Raw genomic sequence first — 16,658 nt, 5'->3', positions numbered from 1 at the left:
AATTCATGCTCCTGTAGATTAAGAACTGCTGCAAAGAAGGAGCAATGAAAATTCACGTTTATCTGTAAAAATATTAACGTCCAGGGTTGTAAAATACGTGAAAAGTCTACAAACAAGTGGTTCAAGCAACAACTGCAGCACATTCAGATTCTCTTTTTGTTCACGTGGTATGGATAATGAATAACACTATCCATAATGTATTATTGGGAATATTATTGGGAAGTTGGGATCTGTATTGGAATGTGTATTTCAAAAGAAGGAGACAATTACCAAATTCTCAAATTAAACTCAGTTTGTTTCAAGAAAGCTGGGACCACTCTAAGGAGTACTGAAAGTGCATCATCTTAATTCTGTGACAGAGTGGTTCAGGCAGGCAGTGTTTACTGTTGCAATATTTATATGTCTTTATAAAAAAAAAATAAAAACTAGTAAAATTGTACTTTCAGAAAATCTTAAGACCCTGCAGATGGGGTTTCTATGTGTTAATTTCACCCTTGCTTAGACAAATTCTCATTAATTTTGTTGAAAACTTTTTGATCACCATATATTGATTGAACAATGATGGTGACTACTGCAATTAAAGTACAGACAAAAGCCAAGTCAGCTATTTTATTAAATATATAACTCTAAACACCTTTAGAGAGGCTGGATAATGAATGCAGTGAGAGCACATGATCGCACAACTTAAGAAACAAGTGATAGCTCTGCTTCAAAACTGTCTGACAGGTTCTTGAGAGATTCCTTTTCACACTTGTCCAGGGATATTTTTAGAATCAGCTTACAAAAGAGCCAGTGCTTTATTGCAGTCACTTTCCAAGGCAGCTCTGGCTAGCTTTACACTCCTTTTATCTCCTTTCCTTTTTTTCTCTCATTATCTTCTTGCTTTCTTCTCTCCTCCTCTTAGTTACAGGATTCCGTGGATCATAGATCTCAAAAGTGTCTTCATCCTGCATGCTTGCATCTTTCACCTTTCTGCTTCTGTCTTCAAACTGAAGTACATGTGACATCCTACAAAAACAAAACATAGCTCAAACTCTGTGAAAGAATGGAAAGCTATAATTTGTAGTTATGATGTGCATTGCAAGATTTTAGTATTATGATTTATTTTTGGGCACAGCAAAATAGAACTGGCTTGGGTTTCTTTTGTTGTTAATTTATTTATTTTTTCTTTTTTCTTAACAGACCCAAGTATTATAAGGTAACTACTTTTGTAAAGACCCATTTTGAAAAATACATCTAAATACAGATAGAGTTGTGTCTGCTGGATTTTATTTCATATACTAAACTCTGTTTTCCTGTCTTTTTCTATTTAACATATCTTCCAAAATGTATGGCAAATTTTTCCCAGGAATACGGACTGTTTCTTAAGTTTCCTATTAGTCACTTTGGACTACAGGGTGTACGGTTTTACAGAAGTGGGGAAGAGCTTACATGGAAACCACTTGAAGTGGTTTCACACAAAAGATCAAAAGGGGAATGCTTCAAGTCCTGCTGCTCCACATTAACTTGGCTCAGATCGTGCTTTGAATACCAGACTAAACAAATGCCTTGTTCAATTCCATGTTTTTTCTCCTGTTGATTAGTAGTTTTCCCCCATCAGATATTTCCTCATTTCAGCAAATTCCAGTAATCTGAAAACATCACAATTACACGACTGAGAAGTGGGACCATATGAACCACAGGAGGCTCAACAAGGCCAAGTACAGGGTCTTGTACATGGATTGGGACAACCCCCAGAATCAATTCAGGCTGGAGGATGAAGGGATTGAGAGCAGTCCTCCTGAGATGGACTTGGGAGTGCTGGTTGAAAGCTCAACATGACCCAGCAATGTGCATTCACAACCCAGAAATCCAACTGTGTCCTGGACTGCATCAAAAGCAGTGTGGGCAGCAGGTCGAGGGAGGGGATTCTGTCCCTCTGCTCTGGTGAGAGCCTGGAGTTCTGCATCCAGCTCTGGGGTCCTCAGCAACCAAAACACATGGACACACTCCAACACATGTTGGAGGCCACAAAGATGATTACAGGGCTGAAGCACCTTCTCCTATGAGGAAAGGCTGAGAGTTGGAGTTGTTCACCCCAGAGAAGAGAAGGCTCTGAGGAGAACTTATTGTGGACTTTCAGTACATAATGGAGTTTACAGGACAGACTTTTTAGCAGGGCCTGTTGTGACAGGATAAGGAGTAATGGTTTTAAACCAAAAGAGGGTAGATTCAGACTAGATTTAAGGAAGATATTTTTTACAATGAGTGTGGTGAAACACTAGAACAGGTTGCCTAGAGAGGTGATGTGTTTGTATATATATTTATGCATTTTATATATAGAAAAGTTTGTATGTTCATTCTAAAAAAACCCTGCAAAACAGAATTAAATGATTTTTCAGGGTAAACACACAAGCCTAGGCAAAACCCCCACTTAATCTTTGGATTCGGTGTTCAACAATTTCAAAAACGGCTTTGACTTTGCTGGGACAACTAAAGAGCTATACTGATCTGAATCTAAGCATATCAATATTTACAGCATTAGATGTCTTTGTCAACAGTCTTTGTGATAGAAAATCCAGGAAAAACGAGTTACAAAAGGGAAGTCTTGCGGCTAATGAAATACTGCTTTACTGGCCCCTTGCAACATGTAAGAGGTCCTAAGTTAAACAGGGTTTTCAAAGAGCTCTAGTGCAAATCTCCACATATAAAGAAAGGGAGGGAGTACCAGCTCAGTTACTGTAGATAATAAGTACTATTAAAGAAACCAGACAAAATTCAAAGCTATAGACCATATGAAATCTGTTTGAATGCTTTAGAAAATTCCTAAAAACAAAAATTGAGAATTTTAATTACAATTGATTCTTGACCCTGGGGGTTTCATAAACAATTAAGAGTCATTTCCAGTGTATAAAAGTTGGGTAGTTTATAACCCTGTACACACTACTAATACCCAAACTTATTTTTTTAGTCATCTCTACAATTCAGAAAAACATAATGTACCATCACAGTGACTCATGATTGCATATTTGTAGTTTAATTATAAAAACATTGTCTCACAGTGGAGGGACTGAAGTAATTTATTTTAGTGAACATGCTTTCTGCATTTGTCATATTCTTCTCAACTTATTAAAGATGAGTACACGTACCAAATCACACTATCCTAGTCTGAATGAAAGCACAGGCCTAAAGAGATGGAGTCATCCCTTGGTGCATGGTTTTAGAGTGTGTTATAGGAGTGTAAGTAGAAGTGTAGTCACATTTAGCTCTTCCACCAACTCAAATTTTCCAAGAATGCCATAGCACAGGATACAACTTACAGGACACAACTAACAGGAATTAAAAGTAAATGCATCTCTAATTCTTGGGTCAGACCATACTATGGTCCCAGGTAGTTTGCAAATCAGATGCACTAGATTCAGATGAAGCAATGTTTACTTCTCCCCAAGAGCTGAAAGAAGTCATAGTCTCTGACTCTTATGCATAACTTTTCACTGAGACATTCCCAGCTGTGATTAAAAATAAGCCAGTATTAAGATACTTTCTGATATTCCCAGAATCAACTTCAGATGCAGCATCTCATAGGTAAAGCAAAATAAACACAGACTGTGGTGGAGATTTTAAAAAATATTTTCCTGCTATGAACTTAAGTTTATTTTTAGCAAGTTACACATCTTCAGAGGTAGACCTGTTCTGCATCTATGTAAATATTAAATCATACTGAATACTGTTTTTCAAACCAACTGGAATTGTTCTATTTTTTAAGGAACATGGGAAGTGTTTAATAATTATTTCTATATTAATTACTTTAATTTAAAATAATCTTACTCAAGTTCCTCCAACAGAAGTTTGTATTTGCATAATTTTCCAAGTGCAGAGTTAGGGCTGCAATTCCACAAATATAGGTTTCATGAGACTTTTCCTTGTTTGGTTTATAGCTCTCTTGCCTTTTGCATGCTCCTGGGTTCAACAAGGAGCTGGCTGCCTAGTCACATTTCTGCAGTCACTGTGCTGAAAGCACTAACTTCATCTCCTTATTTCTGGTCTTCAGGAACCTATTAACTTGTGCTGACTGTTGACAGCTCATTTTAAACGAGTGAGACATTTAACTTTAAAACACACTTTTCTTCAAAATTTAAAGGATGAAAGGTAGTCAGTTCTACCATGCAGAACTCAAAACAAACCCTAAGTTTTGCAGCTTAATATTTTTTGCAAAAACTTAGTTTTAATAAAATAGTTTGCCAAAACTGATGACTCTGGGTTTGAACTACCTAAGTGTGCAAATTGCTGTCTTTCTTTAGTAGAAATAACTACTAAATTATTTTCTTAACACCTGTTATTAAGAGAGTGCTGCAAATCAGAACGAGCAATCTTTGCATGGATGTATTGCTGGAGAGGGTTGATTTTTACTCTGACCAGATGACAGCGTCCTACAGGTTTACCATGATCCTATCCCGTGTAAAGCGGGAACAGCTGTTCTGCTGCACTGCACTTCTTTCCTTCAGTGTTACTAAAGAATATACAATAGTTGGTTCTCTTCTGTATTCCCAAAATGGACTGTCTTGAAATGTTAGACTGAAATATCTGAATTAATTTAAGACAGTTTCAGAGACAGTACAGGATTTCAAAGGTAGGTTGCTCTCACAGCCTAGTGATATTCTCAGGTCAGCAAACAGAACTTTTGAACTCCTCTAGTGAGACAGTACTTGTAAGAAAATGATACACTGTAATCCCTCTGATTTTGAGATGGGTGAGTCATGCACTGGATCTGAACCATATGCCAGCTGCTGACAGGCGGCACTCATGTTAAGTGTAGCATAAAGAGAAGCCTGGTAATCCAGCAGCTTTGGCCTTTCCAGAACCCCCTTTGGGAGAAACTAAAGCGGCAACAAGTGAACTGAATAATTTTGAACCTTGACAACAGTAACAAAACATAATGCTTTTGCACTACTGATGAAGCTCAAATCGCCAGGTATAAATGCACTCAAGTATCAGTGACTTTTATACTAACGGAATGAAATTGCAAAGCTGTATCGCCTAAGTCCACACTTATTTTTCAAACTGATACAGCTGGTGGCTGTTACCACCTACCCTCCTGCCCCTTCAAACTCCTCTGCTCAAGTGGCTCTACAGAGCAAGCCTTGCACTCACTTGCATCAGCATTTTTAAGCAGCTGATCTTTGCAGTAAATCATCAACAAGCGTGAACAAAAGTTACGCTCTGCCAACTCTGTTGTGATGGTAGTGGCTTCTGGCAGAGTGATAGTAACTTCTTAAGCAGTTTTAGGCAGGTGCCTGCTCTTTGGAGGTGCCTGCATAAAACACTGCAGTTGGCGTTATACCCTACATTTTTGCACTAAATAAATAAAACAACTAATCACATTGCTATGACATTTACAATATCATAACTTTGCAAGTTATGGTATAGTTTTTTGAGAGTTACTGGTTCTTTCCATCAGGATGTTAAAAACGAACACAGGAGAGTAAGTACATATGTCAAGAAATTCAGTGCTGCTTCTTACATTGTATAGGCTGTCTAAAAAAAGGAGCCCGGTATGGACCATAACTACTGATACTACCATTTGTTTCCAAGTTCAACACTGCTTGCAAGTAATGTGCTTCCTACTTTTCTCAATTTCACAATGCATCACATATTTAAAAGAAAAACAATGCGAAAAACTCAAGCACTACTGCTTTCCTTAAATTATACTCTACTTGGCACTATAATTTTCCTTCAAATATTGTAAACTAGTATGTTAAACTGAAAGCATTAATCATTAAGGCAGGAAACATTAGAACACTTTCCTTCCATTACCCTCAAGATACCTAGGCAGCGGACAGAAACTAACTTTTGAACACAGACAAGTGAATCCACAGATCAAAGCAAAGGAGACCTCTCTCCCAAGGAAAAAAACCTTAGCTGTTCTGGAAAAATGAACTCACTGGCACTCTTTTCACTCCCAGAAGAGTAGTGGGTGGCACAGGAATAGGAGAGAGAGTTGAGAAACATAGAAGGGCAGTTACAAGACCACAAAAAAACAAATTGAGGAAGGTAAAGACTAAAAAAAGGATTGGAATGAGAAACAAAAACAGAGAGAAAGAGACTGCTCAAAACGTAAATAGAGTGAAAAATGTCAAATGACAATTACAACAAGCATATATTTTGAATCAAGGCAAGAGAACAAGAGTACAAACAAAGAAAAAGGATATTTTAGTATTACTATAAATACCCCACCCCCATGTACTTTACTGAAAATAATTTCAAGACTCAAAAGAGGTATTTTCTAACTTTCAGATGAATGGAGGTCTATTAGCTCACAATATCTCAGCTTTCAGCTGTTTGTGCTAGTTTGGCTGGGGTAGAGTTCATTTTGTTCACAGCGTCTAGTATGGGTCTGTGTATTGGATTTGCGCTGAACACAGTGTTGATAGTATAGTGATGTTTTGTTATTGTTGAGCAGGACTTACACAGAGCTAAGGCCTTTTCTGCTCTTCATACTGTCAGCTGGCGAGGAAGCATGGGAGTCTGGAGAGGAGACACAGCTAGGACAGGTGACCCAAACTGACCAAAGGGATGTTCCAGACCATATGACATCATGATCAGTACATAAAGCTGGGAAGAAAAAGGAGGGGGGAATGTTTGGAGTGATGGTGTTTGTCTTCCCAAGTAACCATCACATGTGATGGGGCCTGGTTCTCCTGGGGATGGCTGAACACTTGCCTGCCCATGGGAAGTAGTGAATTAATTCTTTGCTTTTCTTTGTTTGTGTGTGGCTTTTGCTTTTCCTATTTAACTGACTGTATCTAAACCCATGACTTTTCCAGCTTTCACCATTTTGATCCTCTCCCCAATCCTGCTGGTGGGGGAGTGAGTGGCTGCATGATGGCTGGGGTTAAATCATGACAACAATGCAGGTAATGTTTTACTGTTGTTCTTGCATGGAGAAAAAATGTCCCCAATGCTAAGCAGGTAAAGCTGATGAAAATATGCTTCAAAAATATCATACAACCTCAGACTGTACACTTCCGTTAACTTTGACTAGCCCTTTGAACTTGTGTATTACAGGTACTGGAAGATGAAAAAATTGGCTTTAACCTCTTCAGAATAACAAGAAAGTTGCGGGTCCTCCACAGACCAAAGAATTAATAGTTTGTATTTTTTTTGTGTAGGCCGACAGCATAAAATCAGAACAGAACTTTTACAGATATTTCTAACATAATACTTTTTGAGATACTCTATTTGAATGTTATAAGCTTAGTTTTACTCCAAAAAAATCACCACAGAAATTTTAAGAAACTAATAGTTTCACTTTGTATGGGATTTCCAGGTTAAAAAAAACCCCACAGACATTAGTTTTTGAAAAGCCAACAACAACCTAATCTTGGTGAAGACTAATGTGGTGTTGTATACTTCCACTGTTCAAGATAGTACTAAGCATTTTTTTCTCTTGAAAGATTTAATTGTAAGTAACCTTCTAAGACACGGAAAAATCAACTTAACTATGAAAAAGCTCACCTCATTAAAAGATAAGCTGTGGGAAAATTAGTGAAGTTTAGTTCTCATAATATCAGAATTAGAAATATGTAAAACTGTGATGACTTACTTTTTAAATCAATAAATATTTTTCTATTAAAAATTCAGTTATTTTATGTTGATATTGTGTAACATACATAAATAGTATACTAACACTACATCCTTGACCTCTTCACAAAAAGGTTAAGTAGTTTAATGCAAGCATATGGTACTTTAAATAGACAACTGCTTCTGGTAGAGCAGTATGGAAGAATGCAAATTCCAGATGTTGTTCCAGACAGTGCATCAGTATAGAAAAACTTTACACAGCATTTACTACAAGGACATGGGAACCACCATATCAGAATAATTCATCCAGCCTAGCATCCTGTCTCTGGCAATAGCCTGTACAACATCTGATTCTCTGAAGTCAGTCAGCAAATCACCTCCCCAAGTTAACACAAGCAGTCAGCCAGTACTGTATCACCACAGCACACAGCTGAAGAGAGGGAAAGGAGAGGAGAACATTTCTAGCACAAAAATACTCAGATTTTCATAACATTCAGCTTCTCTGGACACTCTCTATTTTATCCCTCCCTCTCCCCATTCAGAATATGTCCAAATCCTTACTGTTTAAAACATGTCATTCAATGAGATGAAGTTGGGGTGCTTGAAAAGGTGTGTCAATAAGCAGGAAGCTTAACTAAGGCTAATAAAGATTTAGATGATTATTTCTTCATTCTTCACTAGATTTTCTGGCAATAAAAAAATTTAAGATTTCCAGACAGTAAATCTAACACTAGATATCCCTTGAGTAAAGCATGGATCATCTCTGAATTTAAGTCAAACAGTAGTCAAGGCTCAGATGCCTAGTCCAAATAAACTCAGACATGGAGGAATTAACAAAAATAAACACACAAACCCCCCCACTTTAATTCTCTGAGTTTCTCATGCATGCTGAACAGCTAGAAGCAATAAATACACAACTTGAGGAGAAGAACAATTCGTTAATATGAATTACTGTCTGAAGCAGCGGGGTAGGGGTTAGCATTTACATATCAAGTAAGGCCTGACCACATTCTAGCAGCACAGGGGTGAAAGTGGGGAGAAAACTGGGGGCGGGGGGAAAGATTTACAGCAGAAGGGTTTTTCTTCCTCTCTTCCTTTAAAAGTTAGTGGCAGTACTAAAACCCAAACAAATGCTTATTTTTTTGGCAAATAGAAAAGAAACCCCTCTTTCCAACGTGTTTCTAATATAGACCTCTGGCACTCATTTACCCTTTGTAAAAATCAAGTAAGTATTTTGTCAATTTTTTAAAAAGGTAAATCAATGGCCTTAGCAGGAGAGACCTAATACAGTGCCAGTTTTTCCAGACTAGTGGAGGAACGTTGGCTCAAGTCTGGATGGGAGGAGGGGAGCAAACATGGCTTTAATCCATCTTTGTGCTTCACTGGCATAAATTACATCAGCATTTTTTCTGTCGTTCCCTAAGCTAGCATCGGCATGTGAAAGAGACTGCAGCTTAGTTTTCAGGGGTTTACTTTGTTTGTCACAGTTAAGCTTCTGCAACTGAATCTGCAGACTGGTGCTAATCTTAAGGAAGCCATATTTCATAATACTAAATCTGAGGTACTATAGCAAAGAAAAAACCCTGCATTTTAGAAGATTTATATAAAGCTAGGTTTATAAAAGAAATACAACCAATATTTTTAGGTGTTTATCCTGAAGAATTTCACCATGCAAAGTTCGATAGTATGTGCTGCATTAAATAGGAAATCCTGGTAACAAATTGTGGAAGACATTATCAAATTTAAATGGAGTGGATACTAACAGTGTGAATCATGATTTAGTTTTTAACAGCAATGAAATATTGCAATATAAAACCAGTCTGGGTAACTGCAACATTAACCTGATTCTGAAATTGCTATTTCCATTAAAAAAGACGCAAGCCCAAATCAATTCTAGCCTATACTCAAAAACACAAATTGAAGAGTGGTGCCTTGATCCTTTTTTTAGACTTAAATCTCTCTCTACTACAAAGTCTTTTACTGTAAGAACACAAAATAAGTGAAATATTATGTGTTTCCACTTCTAACTGTTCCAGATTTCTCACTGAAACCAACTCTAAATATTCTGAGAGAAGTTTTCCTTTTATTATTAACAAAAACATTTTTACAAGAAGATACAAAGCATAACTATTGATGCAGGATAGAGAGTACCTTCACTGAATATAGAGATTTATTTTTTGTTTGTTCTGGAGAAAAATATAACTATCTCTACAAACTGGGTAAAAACCTGTACACTCAAATTGCAATTAATGTCCTGGCAGAAAGAGCTTAGCATTAGCACCCAATGTTGCCACAATATTTTAGTGGCCTCAGCAGCAGTTTTCAAAAATTCTCAACTGGGAACAGACTGGATTATCTGACATATATAAATCAGGTTGCACTTTATATGTTTATCATTGAACTTCAGTGAGGTTTTTGTTCACAGAAACAATAAATTAATAAACCCAGATCATTTCCCTTTAGTTTCTGCTATAATAAGGTGATCTGATCCATGTAAAGCATCACTGTGCAAATAAAAATAATATTTTGTGACCAAGAAGAAGATATCTTTTAAAGCTTTCATGGAGGCAACGATTTTAAACAGTGTATATCAGTAAATAATGCCAGTAAATTCACTTGAATAGGTTTTAATCCTCACTATCTTAACTGAGGTTTATCACAAATAACTTAGAGCACAGTGGTCTTGATAACATTAGTAATTACACAACATGCACATGAAACAATCCATTAAGCAAGACCTGAAATGCCTTTTTGTTTGAGATGGAAGATCTTTGCTGTCACACAATTTTCACAACAACCTTTTCACTGTAAGTTGAAGGCTATTTTCAGGCATTGACTTATTCACTTTGCTTTTAAAGAAATGTCCGTTTTTCCTACACCTCAAATTAGCCAACTTTTAGAACAGTTCAGACTCAACAAAGGTAACTAACCATATGAATTTTAAACTGAAAAACTATGTGAAAAATCATCACCTTATTCTGAATTCCCATTTTACTCATTCCTTCTTGTCCCACAGTATACCTGAAAGCTGAATGGATTTATGTTATTTCAAATAAAGAGTAAGTTTCAGAGTCTAGACATACTTCCAAAATTACTTAAGTGACTTATTTATATTTGTCGCTTAGTTACAGCTGTGACAGCACTCCATAGGGAAGAAAGAAGTTGATCTCTTCTAAAGATTAAGAAGCTTTGTATTTCACATCCTTACATTTCACCCAGGAAACACTGCAGTAGTTCAATTATGAGGCACTGGCATCACGTGCTATTAATTATATGAACTATGTAGGATGCTGGCAGTCACAACCAAATTCTAAATGGCTGCAGAGTGCCTTCCTGAGAGCAGATAGAGCCAGTGATGAGATCTGAATGCTGAAGAAGAAATCCTAAACTTCTAGCCAGGTGCAGAATGAAGAAAAATTACCAGGCTACACTGTAACACAAACCCTAAAATCAACTGGAGGTCTACTTGCAGCCCTGATGTGTGATTTGATGGGATTAATAACAGACCAAATCCCTCTACTGAGGATGATATAAACTTTGGCTTATTCCCTGGTGGCAACAATAATTTAAATGCACTTCACATAATCATGTTCATCTGGTAAGAACAGCTCTCACATGCTAATATTTCAGTTTCTGTACTGAATACTGAAGGTCCAGCAGAATGAATTGGGCATCTTCCATGAAGTCCATGGAAGTTCATGGAATAACATAAACCCATGCTTCTCAGAAATCAGATTACCACCATGGAAATACTTTTCAAGCAGGAACACAATATTGCCCCAATGCAATGCTCTTATCATAAAATGGTGTGGGTTGGAAAGGACCTTTAAAGGTCATCTAGTCCAATACCATGTCACGGGCAGTAACATCTTCAACTAGATCAGGTTGCTCAGAGTCCCGTCCAACCTGACCTTTCCAGGGATGGGTCACCTGCCACCTCTCTGGGTGACCTCTTCCAGTGCCTCTGCCCTCTGAGTAAAGATTTTTTTCCTAGCATGTAATCTAAATCTCTCCTCCTTTAATTAAAATCATTCCACCTCATCCTATCACTATCTGCCCATGTAAAAAGTTACTCTCCCTATTTTTATTTTTAATTCCCCTTTAATTTACTTAAATAATTACCACAATAAGGTTGCTCCAGAGCCTTCTCTTCTCCATCCTGAACAACCCCAAATCTCTCAGCGTTTCCTCACAGAAGAAGTATTCCAGTCTCCTAATCATTTTTGTGTTCCTTCTCTGGACCAGCTCAAAAAGGTCCACATCCTTCCTGTGCTGAGGAATCCAGAGCTGGATGCAGTACTCCAGGTGGGGTCTCATGAGATCAGAGTAGAATCACCTCACTCAACCTGCTAGTCACGTTTCTTTAGATACAGCTCAGGATGCCATTGGCTTTGTGGGCTGTAAGTGCACACTGTTGGCTCATGTCCAGCTTTTCATCCACAGGAACCCCCAAGTCCTTCTCAGCAGGGCTGCTTTCAGTGAGTTCTTCTCCCAGTCTAGGTGAAGAGTCTCTACTTGTGTTTGGGATTGCACCAATCCAAGTGCAGCACTATGCACTTGGACTTGTTGAACTTCATGAGATTCCCACATGGGTGTACTTCTCAGGCTTGTCCAGGTCCCACTAGATAGCATCCTGTCCTTCTGTGGGGTGAACTGCACCGCTCAGCTTCATGTTGTCTGCAAACTTGCTGAGGGTGCACTTGATTGCACTGTCTATGTCATTGATAAAGATATTAAAGAGTACCAGTCCCAAGAAGAGAATCAATGGGCAGGCACATCTTTTCAATCAATCCACAAAAAAATCCCATCATGATTTGCTAGCCTATGTGTCTTCCATGTCTTATCATGGCTAGGCTTCATGAACGAAGATTAAGGAAGGCTCTATCCACATTTATTACAGGCACGCTGCTGGCTAATGAGGCCAATACAAGATAGACATATCCTATTGCAATCCATGTCTTATAAGGAAATGTAAACTTGGCTGGTTTCATGTACAATGTACATGAAAGGTATGGAGTGCTGATCCTTTTGAGTTGTCAGTTACTTGATGACAATTAAGCTTTAAATTTAAGAACAGTACTGGAGTTGATTCCTGAACCTTTTTGTGCATTTTATCTGTGAGATTCCACAAGCAATTGGGACCCTTCATAGATATATGCTGAATTGACTTGGGAAGCAGGTGAGCTTTCAAGAAGGAAAGTAGTGGTGGCTTCTTTACTACAGAAAATTCCATGAACTTAAAAGCTGTCATAGCACTAGATATACTTCAGTATGTCAATAAATCTTGCAGTTGCAGAAAGCCTCCATTTGTTTTCAAAGATCAGTGAGAAAAGAATATAAGAAAGTCCAGAATTTTGGTTAAGGATATGACAGGTGGATTTTTATAGCAGAGAATCTGTTCCTTCCACAAAGACCAGTATTCCATCTGGAAAAGTGTAGATAAATATCTCTTGCATTTCATAAGCATGTAAGGTTGGTAAAAATTCAGCTGGAGAGCCCTATTTTTAGGAGTAAATAGCCATGTTCTAATGTCAAAGTGAAAAGTTTAATGTGGTAAGGGTTGGTTAGTTCACTTCCACTTAAGATTTTACTGGAGAAGAATACAATTACAGAACTGTACAGAATGTATAATATGAAGGTTTGAATTAGAGTATTTAGAATTCATGTGATTTTGACAAACAAGAGTTGAAGTCTGAAAAGTAGGATACAATTCAGAAAGTGCAGTGGGTGAATTCCAATAAGAGCAGTCAGCAGCACGAGTACGAGACAGAGCTAGGTCAGGCAACCATTCAATAGGGAAGAACTTGTGGCTTAGGAAGGATTGGAAACCAGGCATGAAAGAAACAATGACAAATGAAATAATCCTTCCAACTCAACGCTGACAAAGGCTTAGCTGAGTGCTGTATCTAGTCTCAGATTTCACACTTTGAAAGAAGCACTCAGAACTCCCAGAATTACTTGATGGAAGGATGTTTCAGAGCACTAAGTATCACTCTTATCCTATTTAAAGAGATTTTGCACGGATTAATTAAAAGCAGTCAATCTTTGTATGTAATTGATTGCATCAGAATTTTTTTCTCTGATTGCTGGATTCTCTCTATGGAAAATATTTTGTCATGTTCATAGGATCTGCATCATTAGTTTCATTATCTGCAGTTACTGCAACACCTTCTGGACTGAAATTTGGATTTGACTACAGCTGTAACTACTGGATATCATCATCAGAACCATGAAGAGTCACTACAACCTTAATAGGTGTCACATGCATGCAACTATATGTGTACAGCAGTCTAAGTCCTAAAGAAAATGAATAGCAGCAGTGTTCTGCACATAGCAGACATTTGGGCATTTTTCAGAAGCATTCTACTTTTCATGCAAGAAGAAAAGAAGAAATATGACTCTCTTGTAAACAATGTGTATGGTGTTTGATAATTATTACCAGATTTTGCTGTCTAAGAACACATCTGAGGAAGGGTTGTGAAGAGGACTGAAGAGAAATGCATAATACAAAGTTTTAACATGAAATACCAGAATCTTTGCTGAGACATTCTATTGCAACTTCTATTGCTATTTGAGAATTATTATATATATGTCTGCAGCAATGAAAATCTAATTTCCCCTACAGAATTCCAAAGTATCATAATAAACATGGTATCTGCTCACCAAAAGGGTACTTGAAAGAAAAAAATGTCTGTAAACTAGTAGACGGACACATTTTTACAGCATCTGGGTACCTTAGAAAGACATGCTTGTTCTGAGTTCTTCCAGGCATTTTTTTTCTCCGTGGCTCCATATTGAGAACTATTGCTTATCCTTTTCTTTTAATGATTTGTCAGATGTCTTCAGTACTATTTGACCATTAGTTGTTCTTTATTTGCTTACAGTCCAAATAAGGAAGAGTCAGATCATTACTTCATTCTTCACTTTCTCAAAGGCTGTATGGAGTGCTGCAGACGCAGCTGGAGATTATCTGGCAGAACTCAGTCACTCATTGTTGGCTTAAAATGTTAGCCAAGAAGACTATTCCCCAAAATCTAGCTGAGATCCATCACAGTGGCAATGAAGTGTCATCTGTTTAGAGACTAATATGAAAACCAGATATGTCAAAGCAGAAGGCCCAGAGGGAATTGTGTCAATGTTCAAGAGGCATTTGGACAATGACCTTAATAAAATGCTTTAATTTGGTCAGCCCTGTGTTGGCCAGGCAGTTGGACCAGATGACTGTTGTAGGTTCCTTCCAACTGAAATAATTAATCTGTAATTCTTGGAGAACTTAGAAGCAGCTCAGAAGAACCTCAAAATATCAGTAAAATCCAAGGATCTCAAAATTAATATTCTATGTTTTCCCTCATCCTCAAAGAGTCTGAGATAGAAAAAGACATAATGAAGGAAGAAAACACAGTTTGAAGAAACAATCAAATAATTTTAAGTCATCTGAGATACAGAAATATTGGTTGTCTTAAAATACTTGTCAAGAACTTTTTTAAAGTTGCTATTTTAGCTGTAGTTTTGCTGTAGCTGTGATGGTTTATGCATACAACTAAGGAAAAAGTTGTAGGTAGAGACAGCCTATTTTGTTGGACCAGCTATAATGTTTGCCTTACAAACAGAAATGACCTATCCTTACAAAACATTTTTGTTATGATTTTTTTTTCTTTTTTCCAGTCAATTTACGCAGATATTTTTTGTAAGGATCTAACAGCTTGCAGCCTAGGACTTCAGGATCACACTTCAAATCATAGTGATTTTTATCCCCTTGCTTACCTAAGGTGGGTGGTTTGGATGAAAGATGAACATGGGACAACAGGGTACAAAAGTTGCTTCCTTGACTGGGAAGCCTTGAGGTATTAACTTCTGCAGTGCTTTACTGATTTCAGTGCTACTCCACTTCCTTGGGGTCACCCCGTACTTCAGATGAGCAATTTCATCTCATCCATCATTTAAAAATACTTATCAGTTTTAACACAGAGTTCTAAAAGAAAAAGCTATATGTCTTCTGTTCTCGTGCCTTATTTTCAGAATGTTAAACCAACCAATTTTAGCCAACTCCTGATGCAGCAGTTATCTTTGTATTTGGTCTTTTCTGCTACTCAAATTTACGCTTACCAGTGAGACTAAGTTAATGCAGTAGGATTTTCATTGGCAAACAGAGAAATCCAAATCAAAAAATCTCACCATCCTTCGTCATTATCCACATCAGGTTCAGAAAGCTCATTTTCAGGAGTTTCTTCAATTGCCTGGGATAATTTTGATTTAAATCGGTCCAATAGTGCCAGTGTCTGAAATTAAACACATGGTTTTAGAGAAGCTGTATATTGTTCTATACACCATCTTTATTATTTTGAGAAATAGTACAATAAGATGGAAAAGTGATCTTTCCTATAAATTCAAAAGAAACACTTCAGAAAGGCAAGTGAGTGAGAGGCGGTGGGGGACATGGGAACAAGATTGCCTGGAGAGCACTCATGATGTGAGTGGGCAAACAATGCTGAGGCATCAAGAGCAAGCAGGGAGTGGGCCCATCAGGTATGAAAGAGCACATCCAGTGAATTGAAAATGCCTATTTAAAGAACAAAAACTTGTGTCTATTTACGGAATAAAACAGCTGATTAACACTGCTGACAATGAATTTTACTGTCTGAACCTGCTCTATCCTCTTGTAAAGCAATCAGTTGTATAAATTACAGCTTTAAAGACCCAGTTTACTTGATATTTACACACTTTACATTGGTATTTTAAATCATGTATGGACATGGAAACAATTCAAAGCTTTTAATTCAAATAAAATGAACCACCTTAACCAATTCTGCAGATACAGGTCCTTATGCAGCATACATAAAGCTCATACTGATTTAAATTTGCTATTTTATTCTCAAGCTGATACTGCCCAGTCTTTCAGTTACAATGATGTCATCAAATCTCAGATGACATCTGAAGATCATACCACAGCTCTTGTTTCTGATCATCTGAAATGAGATTTTGATCATACAAGAATTGTATGCCTGAGCCTTGCAATGGGAGAAGGGGGTTCTTCAAAAAAACGGCAGAGCATACGAATAATTTGTATACCCCATAGCTTATCTTTTGCTGATATTTGA

At 37.4% G+C, this 16,658-nt stretch overlaps 1 protein-coding gene across 1 annotated transcript in view; it reads right to left on the bottom strand.

Annotated features, from left to right (window-relative positions):
• Window positions 1-577: 577 nt before the first annotated feature.
• Window positions 578-16,658, bottom strand: part of CWC27 (CWC27 spliceosome associated cyclophilin) — a 103,355-nt gene continuing 87,274 nt past the window's right edge. The window contains exons 13-14 of the mRNA XM_032676839.1: window positions 15,736-15,839; window positions 578-1,008 (exon numbers count right to left, since the gene is read on the bottom strand). Coding sequence (XP_032532730.1) covers window positions 846-1,008; window positions 15,736-15,839 — 267 coding nt within the window. The 3' untranslated portion in view covers window positions 578-845. The remainder of the gene's footprint in view (window positions 1,009-15,735; window positions 15,840-16,658) is intronic.

Source organism: Chiroxiphia lanceolata, chromosome Z (assembly GCF_009829145.1).
Source record: "Chiroxiphia lanceolata isolate bChiLan1 chromosome Z, bChiLan1.pri, whole genome shotgun sequence".
Lineage (NCBI taxonomy): Eukaryota > Metazoa > Chordata > Aves > Passeriformes > Pipridae > Chiroxiphia > Chiroxiphia lanceolata.
The sequence above is the reverse complement of the archived record's forward strand: the minus strand, read 5'-3'. Positions and strand labels throughout refer to the sequence as shown.